This window comes from Protobothrops mucrosquamatus, unplaced genomic scaffold, assembly GCF_001527695.2.
Source record: "Protobothrops mucrosquamatus isolate PMUCROS unplaced genomic scaffold, P.Mucros_1.0 scaffold231, whole genome shotgun sequence".
Classification (NCBI taxonomy): Eukaryota; Metazoa; Chordata; class Lepidosauria; order Squamata; family Viperidae; genus Protobothrops; species Protobothrops mucrosquamatus.
The window spans coordinates 89,346-110,519 of NW_015386582.1; the positions used below are offsets into that span (position 1 = coordinate 89,346).

The window sequence follows — 21,174 nt, forward strand, 5'->3', positions numbered from 1 at the left end:
GATAAAACTTTTTTCTGCAATAAATAAATTGTGTGTGTATACCAATATAGGCTAGAGGTCTTAATTACTTACAGTATTCTCAAAAATGTTTCTTCAATAATAACTTACTATTATTTCCATTAAAGTTCTATAAAGTACCTATCTTTTCCGTATACTATTGCAATTTCTTCCAATCCTAATTTTTTTGTTGTCCAAACAAAATAAAATTATAGTTAATAACCAGGGCTTTTTTTGTCATAGAATGCCCAGAACGGAGTTCCGGCACCTTTTTTGCATGGAACCTTGTAGGATAGGCAAGGCGGGTTGTATGATGTATGTGAGTTCCGGCACCTTTTTTTTTTTTTGAGAAAAAAAGCACTGTTAATAACAATCACAAAAGAATAAAAAATGGGAATATTTTACAGAATATTCCTGTTGCATCTATTGGAACTCCTAGCTCAGTGGTGGCGAACCTATGGCACGGGTGCCAGAGGCGGCACTCAGAGCCCTCTCTGTGGGCACGCGCGCCGTTGCCCCAATCCTAGACCTTCAGCTGGGTTTTATAAAACCTTTTTGCTTTAGGCCTCCACCGCCGTGTGCAAAAAAAAAAAAGTCAATTTCAACTTCTCGAGGGAAAAAAAAATATCTTGCAAAGTTGGAATTGATTGATTGAACTTTTTAGTCCAATCCAGTCTGCCATTACCACCGCAGCCACGCCCACCCTAATCGGCCACGCTCAGCCAATGGGCCACACCCAGCCAATGGGCCACAACCACCCGGCACTTGACGATGCATAAGTGGGTTTTGGGTTGCAGTTTGGGCACTCAGTCTCTAAAAGGTTTGCCATCACTGTCCTAGCTATTTTTATCCTGGAAGTCTAACTAAGCTGGAGTTATTTGAAAAGTTGATGGTGGAGAAATGTAATATTGATAGTATTCAGGTAGAGTTGAACTGAGGTGCAGTTCCTTTGGTGTGAAGAAAGCAGCTCTGTGTAACTTAATCACATGCTTAATTAAAATATATATGATTTTTTGCCCTGAAGTTTGTGTTCCCATTTAATATCCCTCCCATAGTTTCATAAGCCATATCCCTCTTTCTGCAGCCTTGTTACATTTCTAAGGCCAAGTGGCAGCAACGTAGCTTTTCAAGATTGTCCAGGTAGCAGCAGCAGCAGCAGCAGCAGCAGCCAGATGTTGATTTTTGGTTAGAAGACCTGGAATTCCCAGGATTGTAAACTATACTGGGAAATAAAAAAACAAAACAAAACAACAACTAGAAAAAGAGTAATGTGACACTTCCATATTGTGTCACTTGTACAAACAATTTCAGAACACATACTCTAGGAAAGCAGAATATTTATGCCAATATGTAGAATATACAAATGAATGTAATATCTCCCAATTCATTTTGAAAGTGGGTCCAGCAGTAAGATAAATCTTACAATAAAGACAGATTGAGATCTTATATATATTCTTTTCCTGTATTTAATTTTATTTTTAAATTCTAACTTTCCCCCAGTGTACATTTTATCTCTTTTTTGCATACTTAAACCTATACCAATGCATGAAAAGGTACAGTAAAGGATTAAGAAAAGGAAAGTGAAATACAGAAAAAATGCATCCTGTGAAATCCAGCTCTGATCAAGACCAATTACCATAACCAATGGAAAATAGATTATTGGAGTACCAGTCTGAAACATCTGGAGGAAATTCAGTTGCATGTTGCTACATCTGTTCATGAAGGTAATCCCACAAAACTCAGACCTATTTGTGATCTCCTGCCCCCCCACCTGACTGCATTAATACATGATCAAACGCCAAATAGGAAATTCATACTTGATTCCAGCCCTTTTCTCTGGAATATGCAAGTTAATTGTGCTCTGAAGAGCATGAGTAACTTGCATGCTGCAGAAGTGGAGGAGGATCTATTTTCTTAGTGCATCCTTACATTGCCATCTTAGGCATGGATATGTTTTCATTAGGTGGGAGTAGAAAAAAAGCAGTTCTTTTTTAGCAAGTGGGACTGCACTAACTAGAGATGGTTTGTATACTTCACAGTATCAAACCTTTGGTGTGTAGATAATAGCCATCTGAAGTAGCAAACTACCCTCTAACAGAAAATGCCATACAAAAATAAAATGAATTTTCCCATGCTTTTCTTGTGCCAGTTATTGAAATCTAGCCCCCCAAAAGTATTTTAAAGTGCTTTTACAGAAAACACTACAGTAATAAGACTAAAGTTGTTGAAACTTCAAAAGGACTTTTTCTTCATTAAGAAATGAAAAGTAGAAATATGCAGCCTTAATCACCTGTTAGCCCCATTTTTTTAAGCAGACTGAGGTGCCTGCCTGTTGTCTTGAGATTTTTGATGTGAAGTCCAAATCACTGGCAATTAATATTTTTCTATTTAATTTGTTTTCTACCAGGGAGAGTGAGTTGCTTGTGGGATTTTCTGTCTTTGGTAGACTTAATTTGATGAGATTTGTGGATGTATACGCAATACCCCATTCCCAATTTCACTTAAGGTAGTGAAATTTTTTTGGGGGGTGGAAAGTGCTTTATTGATTCAAGAATACAAATTGCGTAGAAAGTATTGTCTATCTTAAAATTATCCAATGCAATTTTTTTTCCTGTCACTCATATTTATTGGTGGGATCACTGGCCCTTTCCCACACTTTTACATGATACTTGGAAATTTAGGAAAGTAAGGAGAGAAAAATACCCTTCCAGTAGGAGGAAGGAGATAAAGAGTCCACAGAATTATGTCCACAGAATTAAGATGCAGGAGGAACATTGATTTGAGTAGCCAATAGCTCAGGAATGCAACCAGAGCTCCTGAGCTGCTGCTAATAATAATAATAATAATAATAATAATAATAATAATAATAATAATAATAATAATAATAATAATAATAATAATAATAATAATAATAATAATAATAATAATTTAATTTGTACCCCGCCCTTCTCCTCACCGGACTCAGGGCGGCTAACAGCCTTATGACTGACTTAGGGTACTTTCTCATCCCCCCTCCCCAATCCAATTCTCATAGTCAGTTTTTAGTCTGCACGTATCCCTGAACTTTCGAATCAAGTGAACTTTCGAATCAAAAGTGTCCTGAACCAGATGCTCTGCTTCGCTGGCCGAATGGCCCGCACTAACCAAAGGGAACTATTTTTATCATCCGGAAAAACCGCCCAGCCCAGTTCGCAGCTTTCCTTCCGAAAGAGAAGGTGCCGAGCGAGGTTAGAGCCTGCTTGGAAGTCACGCCCTTTGACCTGGAAGCCTTCTCATTGCGACGATGTTAAAGCTGGCATTCTGCACTTGCTCGGGCTCCTGCTTCCATTCCGACCGGACTTGACTCTTGGGGTGGGGGGAGCTGAAAGTGGCCGAGAGGGGCGCCTGGCGGGAACGGGCGGGAGAGCCACCGTGCTCTGCCCGCGAAAAGTCCCGCCTCCCCCACGCCGGCTGCGATCTCCTCCCCTGCGGTCCTCTCTTCTCCTCCCACCTTGACGTCTGGAGCTGGCAGCCCGGCCGGTTCCGCATTCCCGACCCCTCCCCGCAGCTCAGGGGCTGCTATATAATAGGGGCTGATGCAACCCACCCAGCCGTCCGACACAGCCTGCGAGAGGGGCGAAGCGACTTGCGGCGAAGGCGGGGCTGCTGCTACCCAGGCGTGCCCGCGGCCGCAGAGATCGGTCCCGGGACCAGGCTGAGCTCGGCACGGCGGGCCTGGGGAGAGAAGCCGAGAGCCGCTCCCGGAGCTGGGCGGCGGCAGCGGCGGCGGCGCTGGAGGACCTGAGCGTGCGACTCGCCTCCCGCTGCAGCCGGGCCCCGGGGGCACCTTTTCCGTCCCTCCGGTGGGTATAGAAATGGATTGCGCGCGGCGGAAGGGCGGGTTGGTATTGCGGGAGCTCCGCGCCTGGTTTCTTCCTGGTTCGCCTGCCGAGGCTGCGATCGTCGGATCGGACTTTCGGCGTCTGCTCGGGCCTGTGCTTCCCCCCCCCCCCCGAGGAGCGACGTTCGTGGAGCCTCAGCCTCTTTGGGGGCTGCTAGCCCTGGGCCGTTGGCGCATTCCCTAGGGTCGAAGCTGCTGCGCCCCCCCCCCAGCCCCCATTAGCTGCTGCTTAGGACTCTTAAGTGCCTTGCTGACACGCAGAGTATCTAAATATCGTAGTGGCTTTTTCCCCCCCAGTGCAAAATTCCAGTACATTTTTATGGTGAGCGGGAAAGTGTAAAATGTTCTGATACTTAGTGATGGAAGAGAAAGCTCCGTTGCTATTTATTTATTTTGGATTAATCGATGCGGAACATCAATGTCAGGTATCAGGATATCCTGGAAGCTTTTCAAAACCCTGATTGCGTTAGGCATTATTTGGTATTCACAACTTCCCAAATATAATAGCTTGGAATCTGGGCTGGAAAAGGATTGAATTAAATTCCTTTTCCTAATCTAGCAAATTGCATCAAGGCAGGATTCTTGGCATCAGCAACAAAGCACTGATATGGGTAATTAGATTAAACTGTAAGGAGGAGGAAGTGGGTGCCTGTGCCCTCAGGTCAGAGGTGACCCTTTAATGCAGGTACACTATCCAGCCATCATGTTTAGGAATGTTGTAAATTACTAACAAGGCAGTGATGTAATATTTGGAGGAAAAGAATGTTATTCCAGTTTAATTTTGTATTTTCTTTTACAAGCATTTTGTTTATTTGGAACATTTTCATTTTCATTTCACTTTTTATGGATAAACAGTTCCAAAGAGGGACTTTTTTTTTCTTCATCCCACTGGAAGGTTCTTTTTGTGTCCATCATCGTTGGACATTTTATTTCACTGTTTGCTTTTCTTTCTCTGCCTTCCTATATGTCCTATCATTTAGCTAATCTTTTCTTTCTTTAGCCACCTATTTGGCTCCTCTTCTATCCACTCTCATTTTTCTAGAGTCAAAGAAAACAGGATGGGAAGGCCCTGTCTTCTATTTGATATTAGGGAAGAAATTCATGATAAAGGTGGACTTTGCAGCATAGTGGGCTGGCTTTTCCAGGTAGGAAAATGTCAGCAAGGTTTTTGTGTTCCCAAAGAGATAAGTAAAAGAGCTGCAGAGTGCTCTCAATAGATAACAAATAACAAAAGAGTTGCAGTTTACTTATGCGTTATATAGAATTGCTGTAAGCATTATGCCTTCTGTGCTAACTACCCTCTCCCCTTCCTTGTGATTTTCTTGTTAATAATGTTCCTGTGTTGTCACTGCTTCAGCCATAGGTTTTCTTTCATTAATCCAGAGGATATATTTCCCCATCCATCCATGTGTCTAGGGCTTTTATGAATGAGTTTGCTGCTTCTGGATGGGGCAATCTCTACTGGTTTTTAGTTATGCTACTATAATGGGGTAAAAGTTGTGGATGTAGAAGTGTTACTTAAACTGGGCTAGGCCTTGCCTGGAGGAGCTAGGAAAAGTGATTTGAAGCTTGCAAGTTCCATAGCTTTGGTTTGGGCGTGCCTGATAGTTTAGCCACACCTTTTCTTGCGTGTTAAGGAGGACATGCAGATTTTATTTTACTGATTGAAAACAAAGAGCATGAAGGCTTGAAGAAAGCATCTTCCTGGGACACATATTTTCAGTGTGTTGCTTTCTTTGCATATCTTTTGCCTATTGTTATAAACTGGGTGCTTTCTTGGGAAACACTTACTTTCTGGAAGATTGATGACCTTTTTTGTTATTGTTCTGTGTTTTTTTCCCCCACAGGACAGTTTTACTGAGTATACAGCACTGTAGGCTCCAGATCCACAAATGCACAGAATGCTGTCTTAATCCCTTTGAAAAATATCTTGTTACTAACTAGGATTCAGAACTTCTCTCTCTGTTTAGACTGGCAAAGAGAGTAATGGAATAATGCTGCTTTTTGCCAGTCTGCTTGTTCATTTCTTTAGTTTGCACAATGTGATTGTGCAGGCTATAGTAATCTTTTTGACTAAAGCTTAAGCAAACCTCACATCCACCTGATCTGTTTTATTCAGAAGAAGGTGGATACTTCATGTCTGCCATTTCTCAAAAGGTCTTCCTTCTTCCACCTCTCTGAAACCTGTGAAACAAATTACGCAGCAGAAAAAAATCCTAAGTTCACTTTAGTAATCAAGCATGAAATGGAGCTAAAGCTGGTTTTTTGCATTTCCCTCTAGAAGGCCCTTTTCTTTTTCCCCCAGTCCCTGCCCTTAATTATTTTGGAGTTGATTGCAGATGAAATTGAGAGGAAAAAGAGAGAGAGGAAAAACAGCAAGCAAGAGCCACATTATGTTTCTTTTTTCTTTTAATGAAGGGCCTGCGGAGGTGTACTTGAAAACACAGGGTCTCCTATGCCCTCAAGGTGGGTGAGAACACTCACTTGGCTGGTTCCAGGGCCATATGCAACTGATGGTGGCCAATGAAATGGGGCCTGGCTCGTTCTGTTGCTTGTCTTGGCAGCTTGCTCCATGGCTTGTATTACCAGCCCTGGAACGCAAGGACTGCCAAACTCACTCGCTGTATGTGTATGTGCATGTGTGTGCGCGCACGCGCATGTGTGGGGCTTGGAGAGCGAAGCAGAGACAAATGCTTCACTGAGTCAGGCTAGGAATTTTTCAGCTTATTTCTTGCTTGCATGGAAGCAATCTGCAGGCTCTTGCCAGAGTTCTCCGCTGGGAATCGGCAAACTTGTGGGGGCGTTCGGGAGACCAGTTGTTAGGATGTCAAATTCTTTTGTGCAGTTCCTAACAGTTTAAAATGCCCATTTGTGTGGGTGGGTCAGCAGGACGTAGGACTTGCAGTCAAAATCCATCTTCCTTGCAAGGAGCAGCAGATAGCTGGCTGTCTTGAGATTACATGGCTTGTTCTGGAGGATTTAAGAGACAAATGCGGCTGTAACCTCTGGCCATTATGCAGTAAACGCCATGGGAATATTGCATCCCTGTCACGAATTCTAGTGACTTTCTCATTGAAATATGATCTTTATTTCTATAGTTATTGTTCTAGAAACATAGATCAATACCAAAGAGATTCTCTTGTTGCAGAAGCGAAAGAATGGGCAACATTATAACTGAGGTTAAAATGTGGTGATCTGCCTAATAGATCTAGGTACAATTTATATAAATATCCAGTTCTGGAACATGTTTCACACAACATGCTAAGCTGTAAAAAAAAGCAAACCACTATGTCTTCGGTTTTATGAAGAAGGCCTAGGTAGAGACAGGAATATGTTCTTAGGGCTCTCTTGCTTAAAATAATTTAATTGGGTCACGCTTCCCCAATTTAGGTAGGCTAAACTACACCATCTCATTATCACCAATCAGCACTATTAAGTTGCAGCAGATTGAACTAGGCCAGGGGTAGGCAACCTTGGCTCTTTTATGACTCGTGGACTTCAATTCCCAGAATTCCTGAATTCTGGGAGTTGAAGTCCACGAGTCATAAAAGAGCCAAGGTTGCCTACCCCTGAACTAGGCCTAGGTTAACTTAATGAAAAAATCTGGAATCTTGAGCTCTGTCCTGATAAGCTTTAGCATCTGAATATGAAAAAAATATATATCAGAAAAAAAATCACTTGTTTAATACACAAATGTAATATTAAAAGAAAAATATTTTTCTATCCTCATAATTTTCAGAATAATTCCACACTCTACTTCCAGTCAGTTTGAATATTTGCATAGCTGTCCTTTAAAAAGTAACGCACATTAGAAAAAGATAAAAAGTATTTGCTTTCAGATATGCCTTTTTTATTCAAACACATATGGAGATTAAAGACATAATGAATGGAGATTAAAACATTATTTTCCAAAGCACCTGAAAGTAGAACAAGAAGCAATGAATGGAAACTAATCACGAAGAGAACCAACCTAGAAGAGAACCAACTTAGAACTAAGGAGAAATTTCCCGACAGAACAATTGATCAATAGAACTACTTGCCTCCAGAAATTGTGGGTGCTCCACACTGGAGGCTTTCAAAAAGAGACTGGACAACCATTTGTCTGAAATCGTATAGAGTCTCTCACTTGAGCAGGGGGTTGGTCTAGAAGACCTCCAAGGTCCCTTCCAACTCTTTTATTCTGTTATCCAGAATTGAAGCCTCAGCCAAATCACGATGAAGCTAATAGGAACTGACTTAGGAAGAGAAAAGACAAGGTGGGTTATCATTCTAAACCACTCTTCAAAAGTTTTTTTTAATACCACATGTTTATTAGTCTCCAGAACTCAAAAATATTTTAAAAGGTGGTTTACAAAAGAAAATCAAAAGTAGAAAAAAGTGCATTTTTAAATGTGCTTCAAATGTATGCCAGCTCCTTTATGTCACTTGGGCAGTAGGAGCAATTTTCTACCTAGGCAAGTTATTTGTGGTTTGGCAGGTTTAATTGCTTCACTTTGAGAACCTCAATAAAAAGCAAGGGACACATAAAATAATATGGAAGATGATATCTGGGTGCACAAACTTGAGTCTAAGTAACTGCACTAGAAAAGCTGACACTTTAGGCTACCTCTTGTGACCTGATATGTTCCATCTGTGTTGAACTATAACTTGATTTATACCCCTGTCCATGTGACCTTAGACCAGCAATTATAGGAGGCTCATTTAACATATCTAGAAGGCACTGAATTGGAAAAGATAGATTTAGATTAATGATAGTAGCTGATTTTATTTAAAATAAGGCATTTTGGCTTCCTTTAGTCCCTCCAGTTGTTATAAATTACAGTTGCAGTGGCCTCTTGTGATTAAGAATGCTGAATGGGGTTAGAGCTGCTCTGGAAGATGGCCTGTCCCTGCTCTAAGGCGAAAGGGGTTAGGGAAGGAGAATTGATCATGATAAAATACAGCATACACTTTGCATTGAAATGCTCCTTTATCAAATTTAGTATCTCCCCTTAAGATGGCAGGTGATATGAAAAAGATGTTTCAAATGCTACAGAGCTACTGGTCTAGTGGAAAAGTAGTGAAAGATCAGGTGTTATATAATGGGTGAGGTGTTGGGCTGGCAGGGAGGAGACCCAGATTCTAAACCACTTTCAGCCATGGAAATTCACTGGATGATCTTGGTTGAATCGCTTAATGTCTCAACCAACCCCCCCTCCTCCCTAGAATTGTGGAGGTAGGAGAAATATGTTTTGTATTGCACTTAAATAGAAATGCATACTAAAAGAAAATACCTAATACTTAGTCGTCTCTGACATAAGACAGCTGTGTATTATCAGGAATATTGTGCATATTTATTTTAGGTATAATGTATATTTGCAATCATACTTAATACCAGTGCTTTTTTTCTAAAAAAAAAAAAAAAAAAGGTGCCGGAACTTACACACATCATACAACCCGCCTTACCTACCCTACAAGGTTCCATCCAAAAAAGGTGCCGGAACTCCGTTCTGGGCGTTCTATGAGAAAAAAAGCCCTGCTTAATACTACCCATAATTATTCTTTCTAGCTTAGCATATTGCATAAATGCAGCTGTTAAGGTTTGTAAGCAAAGTTAGTTCTAGTTTATTTACTAAATAATGGTTTAGAGGGTTGTGTGAAGCCAATGTGTTCTTGACCTTGCAAAAGCCAAATGTTCTTTTCCCTAGATAAATATTCAAGGGTATTATTAATGTGATAATACATAGCCCTCCCTTCTCTTTCTCAACTGTCATTCAGGCTTATAGCATTAGTGTCATTTTTAATCACATGAATTCTGAAAAAGTAAAGCTTTCTGTCTAGCAGTGATCCATTTTTAAATTTTATTTATTTTATTTAACACAACTGCTTATGATTACCCTTCAGTCAAATGAACATTTATAACTACCTGTCAAACGAATGATTTCCAAAGGTTACCAAATCTGTCAGAAACAACAAAACTTGCACATACATACCTTGCTCCTTGCACATACACACGAATACAAAGCAGTGCCATTTCCCCCACACACCTCCTTCACATTTTGCATTTTAAGAGCAGCAGCTGAGTGATAGTTCTGGCAGGATGTGTTATAGCAGTGGTTCTCAACCTTTTTAATGCCGTGACCCCAACCGGTCGTAAGTCGAGGACTAAACCGGTCGTAAGTCGAGGACTACCCAACCGGTCGTAAGTCGAGGACTTTCCCTGCCCGGGAGCGCCACGCATGCGTGGTTCCGCCCCCTGCGCCGGCCGAGGCGTAGCTGGCAAGTGGCAGAGACGGAGCAGGCCGACCACCAGTAGGCCCAGCCCAAGGGAGGTAAGGTACCCGCCGGAAAAGGGGGAAAAAATGGCAGACAAAAAAAATGGCGGACAGCCTTGCTTGGCGACCCCCATGAAATGGTCAATCGACCCCAAATGGGGTCCCGACCCACAAGTTGAGAACCACTGTGTTATAGGTTTGGCAGGATGGGCAGAAACAAGCTCTCTGTAGCTTTTCCTCCCTCCACAATACATGAGACCTTTCTCTTCCACACAGGTTTTCAGAGAGGAGAGAGAGGTGCATTTTCAGTGGTCCTTCGTCCCCAACTTGGCCAATAGGTAGAGGGGAAGCGTGCTTCCATCATGCTGTCCAGTCCAGGACTATTGATGGGTAGGGAAGGAGCAAAAATAGTATAGGACTCTGGTTTGCTTTTTTTTTTCCAGTTAACTGTTCCAGTCTTTTAGGGGGTGATTCTTTCATTATTTTTTACTCAAATAGAGTGATCGATCTCTGTGTAATTCTATACTCTTTTCTTATCGCTTAGTCTTTCCAAAATCATTGTGCTGAACAATATGAATTTTTCAACAGATAAAATCAAGGTGATCCTTTATGAAGTTTTTTTCCTAACTTTAAATAACTGGCTGCAACTAGCACAACCCAAAACCAGATATGGGAAAGGATTTTAAATAGTAGTACTTTCCAAAGGAACATTTTTGTAGGCAGTACAAAAGTTGATCAATGCTTTTGAGGTTGCATCTGGAGAGACTACATAATTCCTATTCTTAAATAATCTGTGCAATTTGTTAACTTCCTTTTGTAATCCTGCCTTCCTCCTTGAGTTTATAAATACATTGAACAGATCCCTTGCTGAATTAGCTAATCATTGCTCTTGTTTGTTAAAGCATTCATCCACAGAGTTGGTTTGGTTCCTCTTAGCATAGCAATTATTAATTCCTCCTTTCAACTTAGCACATGCTTATAGACACAAAAAAGGTACAATGTTCAGTTATCTAGCTATGCTTAATCCCCCCCCCCACAGCCTTTTGTATTTTATTTTCTTTGTTTAACTGTTTGAAAGCTGATTGGTTATGATCTGTGATGGGATTTCTTAATAATAGTTCATATTCATTAAGATAGCTTTCTCCAAAGGTTTTTGTGCAATGTCCTAGACTGAAATATTTTAAATACATGGCATGAAAGTCTGCTTTAAAACTTAATGTATGTTTTTTATTTATCAATTTCCATAGCTGGGTATGTGAGGTGGAGGAGGGAGGGAGAGAGAGAGAGACAGAAAGAGAGAGAAAGAGACAAAGAGAGATGGAAAGAAAGGCGGCGGGGGGGGGGGAGAGAGTTTCACAGAAAATAGCCAATTATAATGCTTCTTCCTAATACTCTTTGTATTCTCCCTGCTTAGCTTTCTATGGCAAATGATGGTTAGCTTCTCCTTCTTTTCTCTAGGGTGTGGAATTGTGTATCTTGCTATGATGCCAGGGCAGATTCCAGACCCATCCTTAACAGCTGGCGCTCTGCCTGGCCTTGGCCCTTTGGCAGGGTTACCTGGTACTACCTTGACAGCAGAGGAGCTGAAGTATGCTGACATTCGCAGCATTGGGGCCATGATCTCACCACTACATTTCCTGGAGGTGAAACTGGGCAAGAGGCCTCAGCCAATGAAAAGTGAGGTAGGTTCTAAAATAAAACTGGGTCAAAGTGTCACCCGTATCTGTCAACCAGGGTTCAAAAACAATAACGATTCATTCCTTTTGTTCATAAACCTACAGGCTTTCTCTGCTTATGCGCGTGCATGCTTTGAAAAATATTTGGAAAGGTGATTCGGCCGAGGTCTGTACCTTTTCTTCTGTTCTTGAAAGCAGCCCAATTATTTCTAGTCTTCCATGTGAGCCTGAAAAAAATGTACCACTGCTTTAAGTGACCTATTCCTTAAAGGTAATGAGCTCACGGGGATTTCTGGTTTTTATTAGGTTTTTTTTTTTTTTAGATTTCTAAATTAGGCAAGAAAATTTTTTTGAAAATGAAGTTAGTATTAGTCACCCAGGATCTTATGAAATACTAAGGATAGTTTGAAAAATAAATTTAGTCATGTTGTTAAGCGCTGTTCAGTTCAAGGCATTTTACTAGTCTCCTCATGGGTATGGTAAGGAAAGAAAAGTTTGAACTCTTCTCTGAGCATAACCCATGCTAATATGGATACCAGGAAAGAGAAGGCTGGCTTAGGGTAAAGGAGAATAATGGAACTGCATAATGGAAAAAGTGATTAACACATTTGGAGGGTACTTGCTTGTGAAGGCTTGTGAAGGCTCAACTGATAATACTGGCAGGGTAATAACTGTGAGAAAGTAGCACAATGTAGTATTTAGCATTTTCACATTGTTGGATAATAACGTATGCACTTCATAATTTCAAAATAAGTACCCAAAATAACAGAAACAGTGGTTCTGTGGAATAGTGGCATCTCTTAGATCAGTGGTTCTCAACCTATGGGTCGCGACCCCATTTGGGGTCGATCGACCATTTCATGGGGGTGGCCAAGCAAGGCTGTCCACCATTTTTTCCCCCTTTTCCGGCGGGTGCCTTACCTCCCTTGAGATGGGCCAGCTGGTGGTCGGCCTGCTCCGTCTCTGCCGCTTGCCAGCTATGCCTCGGCCGGCGCAGGGGGCGGAACCACGCATGCGCGGCGCTCCCGGGCAGGGAAAGTCCTCGACTTACGACCGGTTGGGTAGTCCTCAACTTACGACCGGTTTAGTCCTCGACTTACGACCGGTTTAGTCCTCGACTTACGACCGGTTTAGTCCTCGACTTATGACCGGTTGGGGGTCACGGCATTAAAAAGGTTGAGAACCACTGTCTTAGATCCATAAAGCCATCGTTCTTCTGGCCTTTCACAAGGCACTAAAGACTTGGCTTTTCCATGGACACCAGACCAGAACATTAGGGAAGCCTGTTTTTAGGGTATATATGGATGCAAACGCATGAGAGAGAGCGTGCACCTTGGATATGATGGGCTTTTAAATTTGTTTTGTTAATTGTTGCTATTAACTGGATGTTGGCTACTCTGAATCACACATCAAGTGGCAGCCATATAAATTGAATGAATGAATAAACCTATGTATAAATAGTTATTGTATTAAAGAACTTGGTTAGTTGGTACAAAGTTCATACAAAGCGGCCTGGAAGGTGTCTTTTTTTTCTCACACAACCAGGATTATAATGAAAAAAAGTAAAGTTGATCCTCCTTTCTGGAACTGAGAAATGGGTTACGTTTATATAGTTATACCTTTTTTATATTTGTAAGAATACATTTACTCCATTAACCTCAGAAAAGCTGACGTCTGTGCGTGTCTTGTAAAAAGAGAACATGTGGTTTTAAAATAATGTTGACATTTGAAAAAACTGATCTTCACATTTCTAAATATTTACTTCTACATAAACAAGTCTGATTGATTTGGGAAGAAAGGTCTAATAATGTAATAATTTATAGAGGTAAGGTTATTGTACAAGGAAGTGAATATTCAATGCTAAATGTTGGAATATATAGTAATGCAGATTTGAAGGAAGAACAAATGGCAACAATGGAGAGTCTAGCCCAGGGGTGTCAAACTCAATTTCATTGAGGGCTGCATCAGCATTGCGGTTGCCCTCGGGGGGGGGTGTGGCCAGGGGGGGTGCAGCCTACTGGGTGGGCGTGGATGGAGTGGGTGTGGCCTACTGGGTGGGCATGGCCAGCTCTACATCGTTCGCGTCAAAGGTGCCTGTGGGGGCCTGGGCAGGAGTGGGACAGATCTGAGGGTCTCTGGCAGAAGGGGGTGGAATCGGGGCAAGCACCAAGGCATGGTCCATTTCTTCATTCCTCACAAAGGGTGACACCTCCCCAACATGCACCCAGGGGGCGGGGTCAACACAGCATGGGCTGGTTCCTCGGTGTTTTTAGACGGCCTTGTCTAAGACTGAATGCGTTTCAGCATAGATGGCCACCACAAAATTGTACATTGGCTCCCGGCTGGCCAGGGCCAAGACAGCGGGGGCCGTTCCCTCACTGTTTCCAGGATGGCTTCGCGGGCCACATGAAACCACTTCGCGGGCCACATCCGGCCCCCAGGCCTTGTGTTTGACATGTCTGGTCTAGCCATATGAGGTGTAACTACAGAATGCAGTGTAAGCAAAGGTTTCATACTTTGTCTTGAGGAGTGAAGTTGCTGGTCACTACATTCTATGCACTGAATTCAAGATGGGATTATACCGTTTAAACAGGGTTGATTTCAGCATTGCATTCCAGGGACATTTTAACAGGAGTGCTGCAGATACTGGCTGAAGGTCACCCAAATAATTTAAATCTTTCAGAATCCTTTACAATGAGATTCCCAGGAGAAAATGTTTAGATGACTTCTTTGCTGAAGCTTTATTCAGTAGTGATATAAAATGTCATCCAGGCCTCACTGGTGATAAATGGTCCACTGGCATAATGATATGCTGTCCTGAATCTCCTTGTGCTTATGCATGGGCAGGGAGAAGAATATTTTGAAGGTGCTAATTGACTGATGAATAATTAGTGGCATGCATTCCCACTCTCCCTCTTAAGATGTAGGCATCTATTCCACATCAGTGTCATCAGGACATGCGAATCTGTTTGTGGGCTTGTTAAAAAGCCCACAGACAGAAAAGCAGAATATAGCTTTGAGTGTTTCAATCCATGTCTCTATGGCAGCTTAAGGATTAAATGTTTTGTGGAAGAAAGCATCATGCGCTGGGGTGTATGAGATGTAGTTAGCATCACATGATTCCTTGTCTTTGTTCAGTTGTCTTATTGCACTTGCGTTTTTCTCTTTTAGCTAGATGAGGAAGAGGAAAGGAGAAAAAGACGCAGAGAGAAGAACAAAGTAGCAGCTGCTCGATGTCGGAACAAGAAGAAGGAGAGAACTGAATTCCTGCAGCGGGTGAGTGTGACCCCTTGTTCCTTCTACTGTTATAAAGTGAATGAAACATCTGAAGAAAATCCTGCTTTTCTGGAAGCTCCTGTGTTATTCTTCTCCATCCGTGCTTCACAATGTAGAGCAATCTAGCTGTGAATAGAGAAGTGTCTGTTTGTTTTGGATGTTGGATGAGGCAGTGGCTTCCTCCTACAGTATAATTGAGAAATTGAAAACTTCACCTCCACATTTCTCTGATTTTGCATAGGAATCTGAACGCCTGGAACTCATGAATGCTGAGCTGAAGGCACAGATAGAAGAGCTAAAGCAGGAGAGGCAGCAGCTGATCTTGATGCTGAATCGCCACCGTCCCACCTGCATTGTTCGGACAGATAGTGTGAAAACACCAGAGAATGAGGCCAATCCACTGCTGGAACAGCTTGAGAAGAAATGAAAGAATGCATGGTGGGCAAGGAGTTGCACAAACAGGGTCTCTGAGAGTCTCTCATCTAATTACTGTATGACGAACTGTGCACTGTTAAGATTAGTGCAGTCGGGACTAATGAGCTTCCTTAAGGATTGCACATTCCAAATAAAGGAAGAGAAGAAGGATCAGTGGAACACTGAAGTGGGAAGCTTCCCTTGCCACTAAGAGGTCAACTTGAGTGGATGTGGAGCCATTCTGAAGGCTTTCCTGGTTGTCCCTGCAGTACTTCAACTTGCGGAATATCGTTAAGCGACCCATTACAGGCCTGCATTCCAAGCCCGGAACATTTTGGGACACTGGGAGATAGCATTATGGTTCTCGCTACTCCTCACAGCGATTGGTTGAGAGTTAATAGGGACCAGGTGGAAGCCATCAACAGGCAAAACTGGGCAGACATTAGTTCTTGTATCCTCCCCATTTAGGACCTGTCGTCCTCTCCCTCTCTCCCCCTCCCTCTCTCTCTCTCTGTCTCTCCCTCTCTTCCTTTCTGTTTCTCTCCAGAACTAAACCAGAAACCAAGAATGGCAAACACTTGACACAAGTCCTGCCTCATTGTTGGGCCTGTCTGTGGCACTGTGGCGCAGGCGCCCCCACAAGCACACCCTCAGTATAATGTTTACAGCCCAGCTGTCCAGAGGCCATGCTTTTAAAATGCACATTTTTACAGTTTTTAAATATTTTTTTATAAAAGTTTTATACAGTCTCTATACGGATTTATATAATCACTTGATGTGATCCAATAGAAATGTATGTTATTATGGTCTTTGTTACAAATATATATGCCGCAGTTATCTCCATTGTGTTATTTGTTTGGTGGTGTCCGGGTCCTTTCCCTCGGCATGCTGGGAAAGGGTCCTGTGCCTTTAGTCTGGCTCCACTGCCATGTCCATCCATGTACGTCCTTCATAATATTCAGTCCTGTATCAGTAAATGTTAACTTTTACTTACCCTCCTATCTCCTGTGCTTCATTTTGTGTTCTGATGTGCTGATTGAGTATGTTTTTGACCTACTTTTTCAGAACTATTGAAAAAAATGTTTTAAAATACTTTAGCAGCCAAAATTCAGGCCACCACATCTTTAATTTCACCAGTCTCATCCATGATACCTTGCGCGTTTGTGTCTAAATTTTATATGATCACCTGTCAGAATATATATTTAAAAAACCAGAATTTAATTTGAAAACTATATTTAATTTGAATAATTGGCTGTTGGTGATATCTCACAACTCGGGTTAAGATAATTATGAAGTGTCAAGATAACTATTTTGCACAAAATTGCATGCAAATGTTTAGGCACTCTGGTCAAATTGCATGTTTCAGTGAATCAGAGAATAGAAGGATTTAAACAAGGTATCTTTTTGAAAATTTGAATGCATATGTCCTATTGAGTAATAGATTCAGAATATGGAAGCAGTAAATATGGCTGATGCAAAAGCTTTCCAACTGATTCATTAATATATATATATATTAGCTGTATAGGTCTTCAAAAGGTGATGAACTCAATAGACCTACTGTTAGCCAATTGAAAACAATTCCATAGGTAAACAAATACTCTGACCTTTGTAATCTGTTAGATTGTGATACCGTAGTTCTATCTATGTTCAACAATGTGGACTCCTCTAAGCAGCTGTCTAAGCATTTGAAAATGAAAATAGTTCAGTCTGACAAAACCAGGGAAGACTAAAACCCATCTATTTACCTACCCACAGACCATTACATATATGTTCGTGTGCATGCATGTCTGTCAGTCCAACCACGCACACATGTACAGTTTAATTTATTGCAGATCATGTTCTGTTTTTAAACTCATCTCACTCCTTGCATTTCTAAGGATAACATTCCTGCACTCAAAGTGGTGCCTATTCTATCAAAAGTGTATCAGTTCTCTTTCAAGTATACAAGGCTATTCATTTTTCTGGAATTAATAATCTAGAGCATGTGTCATATAAACCCATGGTTTTGCATAATAGGGCTATTTGGAGGTTCTTTCACGGCTAGAAAGTCTGTGACTGTTCAGATATTATCTTACTGCAAATCCGGTCATTTGTTAGACTGATTGGAAATTGAAGGCCAACCAGTTCCTCATCTTTATCCTAACAAAACAACAATAATGGAAATTCAACTCTTGGCATCAGCTGCTTTAATTCCTGGGGTGAAGAGAAACACCTTTGATGATAAATGAGATGCGTTAATATGAATAAAACTCTATGCCAGCCTTCTCCAAAGTGATGCCTTTTGAACAGGTTAGACTTTAATACTTATAATTCCTACTATGAGTCAGGATTATGGAAGTTGAAGTACTATGCATTCAGGGAGCAATGATTTGAGGAAATCTACTCTATACTGCCTCTCCTCCAAGTCTTTAGCCCTTTACTATTGTAGAAATACAGTATGTGTAAAACCTAAATCTTTCCTTATGTCTGTCTACACATTGTACAGTGTATGTCACTGCAATAAGAAATTATCCTTAATTCCAGTTGAAGTGCAATTTAAGTGAGTTGAATAGGAATTCTTGTCCATTAGAAAACCCAACAGTGACAACATGACTTTGACTCTACTCTGCCAAGAAGAGTTGGGCTAGGACTATGGCAGTGTTCCCACAACTTGACCTGCTTGACCTGCTTGAATTGCTACAGAGCAGGCATCGCTAATATGCAAGCCATTAGGATTGTATCTTCTTGTTAGCAGTACCACTTGGTTCCCAAATTCCTTTTGGCAACCCCAAAACAGAAGGAATGAGGATGTATTAAAAGTAGAAAGCAAGTTGACAAATTGGACTTAATTGCAAACAAATATTATTCCCTCTAATCTATGTTCTCTTAGCAATTATGATAAATGAGAGAGATAGAGTTCTCATGCCATGTTCATTCATTCATTCATTCATTCGTTCATTTATGTTCCATGTTTCTAGACCATCTCCCTCAATGTTATATTTTGCTGAATTTCTCCTGAACTATTTGCCAGTTTTCTAATGTTTCATTTTTAAATCTGATTCATAAACTGTTTCTTTAGTTTTATTGAAGAGATATATACATTATTGCAATAGAGTTTATGAACAGAAATGCATATTTCATAACCTCTGTTTATAAACTTTATCACAGCAGTGAACAGTAAAAGTATATTAAGGAAGCAACATGTTATAAAAATTGGCCAGAGAAAGACAGCAAAATGAGTCTAATAAATGTCAAACATAGCTTTCACAAGTCTTTTTAAATGATACAATTTGTTTGCAGGAAGCTAGCAAGGAAAAGTTGGTAATTTCAATCTTCCCTGGAAGAGAGTTGTATATCATTGGGGCTGACACAGAAAGAAATTCCTGCTTTTGACAGAAAGTAAAAATCCAGTGAAAATGGATTGCCCAAAGTCACTAAGTACTTGGTGCAAGTGTTAGAGTTTATGGCCACCATGTGGTTGTTAGTAGGAATTGCTTTATGACAAGAATATACGTACATTGGGCTAAGATCTTTCTGCTATCAATGGGTCTCACTTAAAGCTAAGCCAAAATCAAACCACATCATGGCTAAGCATGATATATGGTTTAAGATATAGTTATGAGGCACCCAGACCTAAAACTGCAATTTGAATCCAGTCTTAGAACAGATTTATTAAAAGAATTGGATTGAGATCATCATGATTGTAAAGGGAAGAAGGAATGGCCTTAAGGACTGGAGAAATAAGTGCTACCAAAGCAATGGTCAGATAAATGGGCTTGAGCCCAGGCCAAGAAAATAACTTGAGAAAACCTCTCAAATAAGCTCCTCCCTAATTTGTATGAGTATACAGGAAAAAAAAAAACAAGGGCGGAGGAAGCACATTCAGATTTGCAAGATTGATGTCGGCCCTACAAAGTAAACCAGAAGAAACCAATGGCATGTAGATCAGGACAACAGTAACAGAATCTTGCAAGCCTGACTGTGCCTCCCTCTCCTTTGGTTTATCTTCACAGGAACTAGGAATGTTTTCTCAAATTATTTGTTTGGCCTGGATTCAAGCTCCATTTAATTGACTATTGCCTTGGAAGCAGCTCCTTTTGCCCTTTAAAGCCATTCCCTATGCCTTCTATATATCATAAACTTTCATTTTTGTTATTTTAATAAAATGGGTTTACTCTAGATAGAACCTCACAAGGTGTACCACACATGCTTTTGTATGGCAAGAACCCCAGAATTGGTTTCACTGCCAGTGCTCTTATTTAAGAGTTATGGAAAAGAGCTTTGTCAGACATCAAGAAGTACAAAGCGCTGTGTATAGTACACCAGATATACCAGTGCCTTATCATGACAAACATGCTGTGTTTACTACAATAGGTTTAACTAGAATAGCTGCAGAGCTAACAGGTAGATTTACTCACCATGATATATTTGGTTAATTTTGGTTTGCTCTTTTGTGGAATAGGAAGTTGTTAATTTAAACACCAGTTTATGATTCAAAGGATTATCCAAACCCAGAGTATGTTGTGTAAACATGGCAGTACAATAGCTTCATACAGTACCTTTGGGGTCCTGCCAACTTGTTGCCAGTGTCAAATAATTGTTGAAACCATTTGTCTACCTTTCTATTTTCCCCAAAAACCTTTTAAAGCAATTTGATCATCTGTTAGGGTTAATTTATTTTACACTGCTGCTCTGAGCTGGGAGCTTAGACGGCCTAAATGATTCCTTCCATCTCTCAGATCCTAGGATTTTATAGTAAGTATACCTTTACAGATTTCAGCTTGCAGCTTAAATAATTCTGTTCCAAGGAAACGAGAAGAGGATAGAGAATTAGGTATGTTGGCCACCTTGAGTTATTTATAAAAATAAAAAGGAGGGTTATAAATAAATAAACAATGAAAACAAGTTAATAAAAACATCCAGTCTGTGAATATACTTCTCTATCCAAACTAGACATACATAGAAGTGTAGGTAGGATGGGGTTGACATGTTCTATTCCCCTCAAATGGGAACAAGCACATTAAAAAAAGACAAACCCAAAAGCATATGGCTGACAATGCATATCATTTTCCCCAATTACTGCATCTCTTGTACAAGATTTTTTTATTTTAAAAAAACTGCTATATTTCTGCTTGTCATAAAGATGGCACTATTCTTTTGGATCAGCAACTGCAACTGAAAATAGCTGAGACCCCAAATGCTGGTATAGTAGTGAATAGCTTTCAGAAAGTACAATTTGTTCAGCCAGCTAGTTATGCTGACAACACCTCACCCCCCCACTAGATTGAGTTCCTGGCCAAAGATTTACAAAGCTCTGAACGCCCCTTTTCCTGAGTAAACAGGCTTCCTATAATCATTGGAGCTGCATCCCAATCTAGGGTGTCTTTCTTTTATGCAAGTAGAAATGCCTATTTTCCCCCATCAGAGGTTTCGTATTTTTAAGAATTTTGGGAAAGCATCTTCTGTTCCTGTATCTCCATTTAAGAAAAGGCTGAACTGGTGGAATTCTTCCTGCCATGCAACTTTTACAAACAAAGCAGTCTGTTGAACTTTCACCCTGCTTTGCAAACTTTCATATGGGCCACCTTAAAAAGGACAGGGATGCTCAAAAATGCTTTCGCTGTTGGAAAACAATCTAATAATTTTGTGATGCAGCACAATAATTTATCTGGACCTTGCTGACAATTCTTTTCAGTCC

The 21,174-nt window shown here is 40.9% G+C and overlaps 1 protein-coding gene across 1 annotated transcript; it reads left to right on the forward strand.

Moving 5' to 3' along the window:
* Window positions 1-3,828: 3,828 nt before the first annotated feature.
* On the forward strand, window positions 3,829-16,492 carry JDP2 (Jun dimerization protein 2). The gene is made up of 4 exons (XM_015814241.2): window positions 3,829-3,839; window positions 11,590-11,813; window positions 14,979-15,083; window positions 15,325-16,492. Exons 2-4 carry the CDS (start codon window positions 11,613-11,615, stop codon window positions 15,508-15,510), a joined length of 492 nt encoding a protein of 163 aa, XP_015669727.1. The 5' UTR covers window positions 3,829-3,839; window positions 11,590-11,612; the 3' UTR covers window positions 15,511-16,492.
* The last annotated feature ends 4,682 nt before the right edge of the window (window positions 16,493-21,174 follow it).

Bases quoted from the DNA above. Each gene is read 5' to 3' on its own strand.
- JDP2 (XM_015814241.2), top strand. From the start codon at position 11,613: ATGATGCCAGGGCAGATTCCAGACCCATCCTTAACAGCTGGCGCTCTG. The intron at 11,814-14,978 runs GTAGGTTCTAAA...TTTCTCTTTTAG, and splicing joins CTCAGCCAATGAAAAGTGAG to CTAGATGAGGAAGAGGAAAG. The intron at 15,084-15,324 runs GTGAGTGTGACC...GATTTTGCATAG, and splicing joins GAACTGAATTCCTGCAGCGG to GAATCTGAACGCCTGGAACT.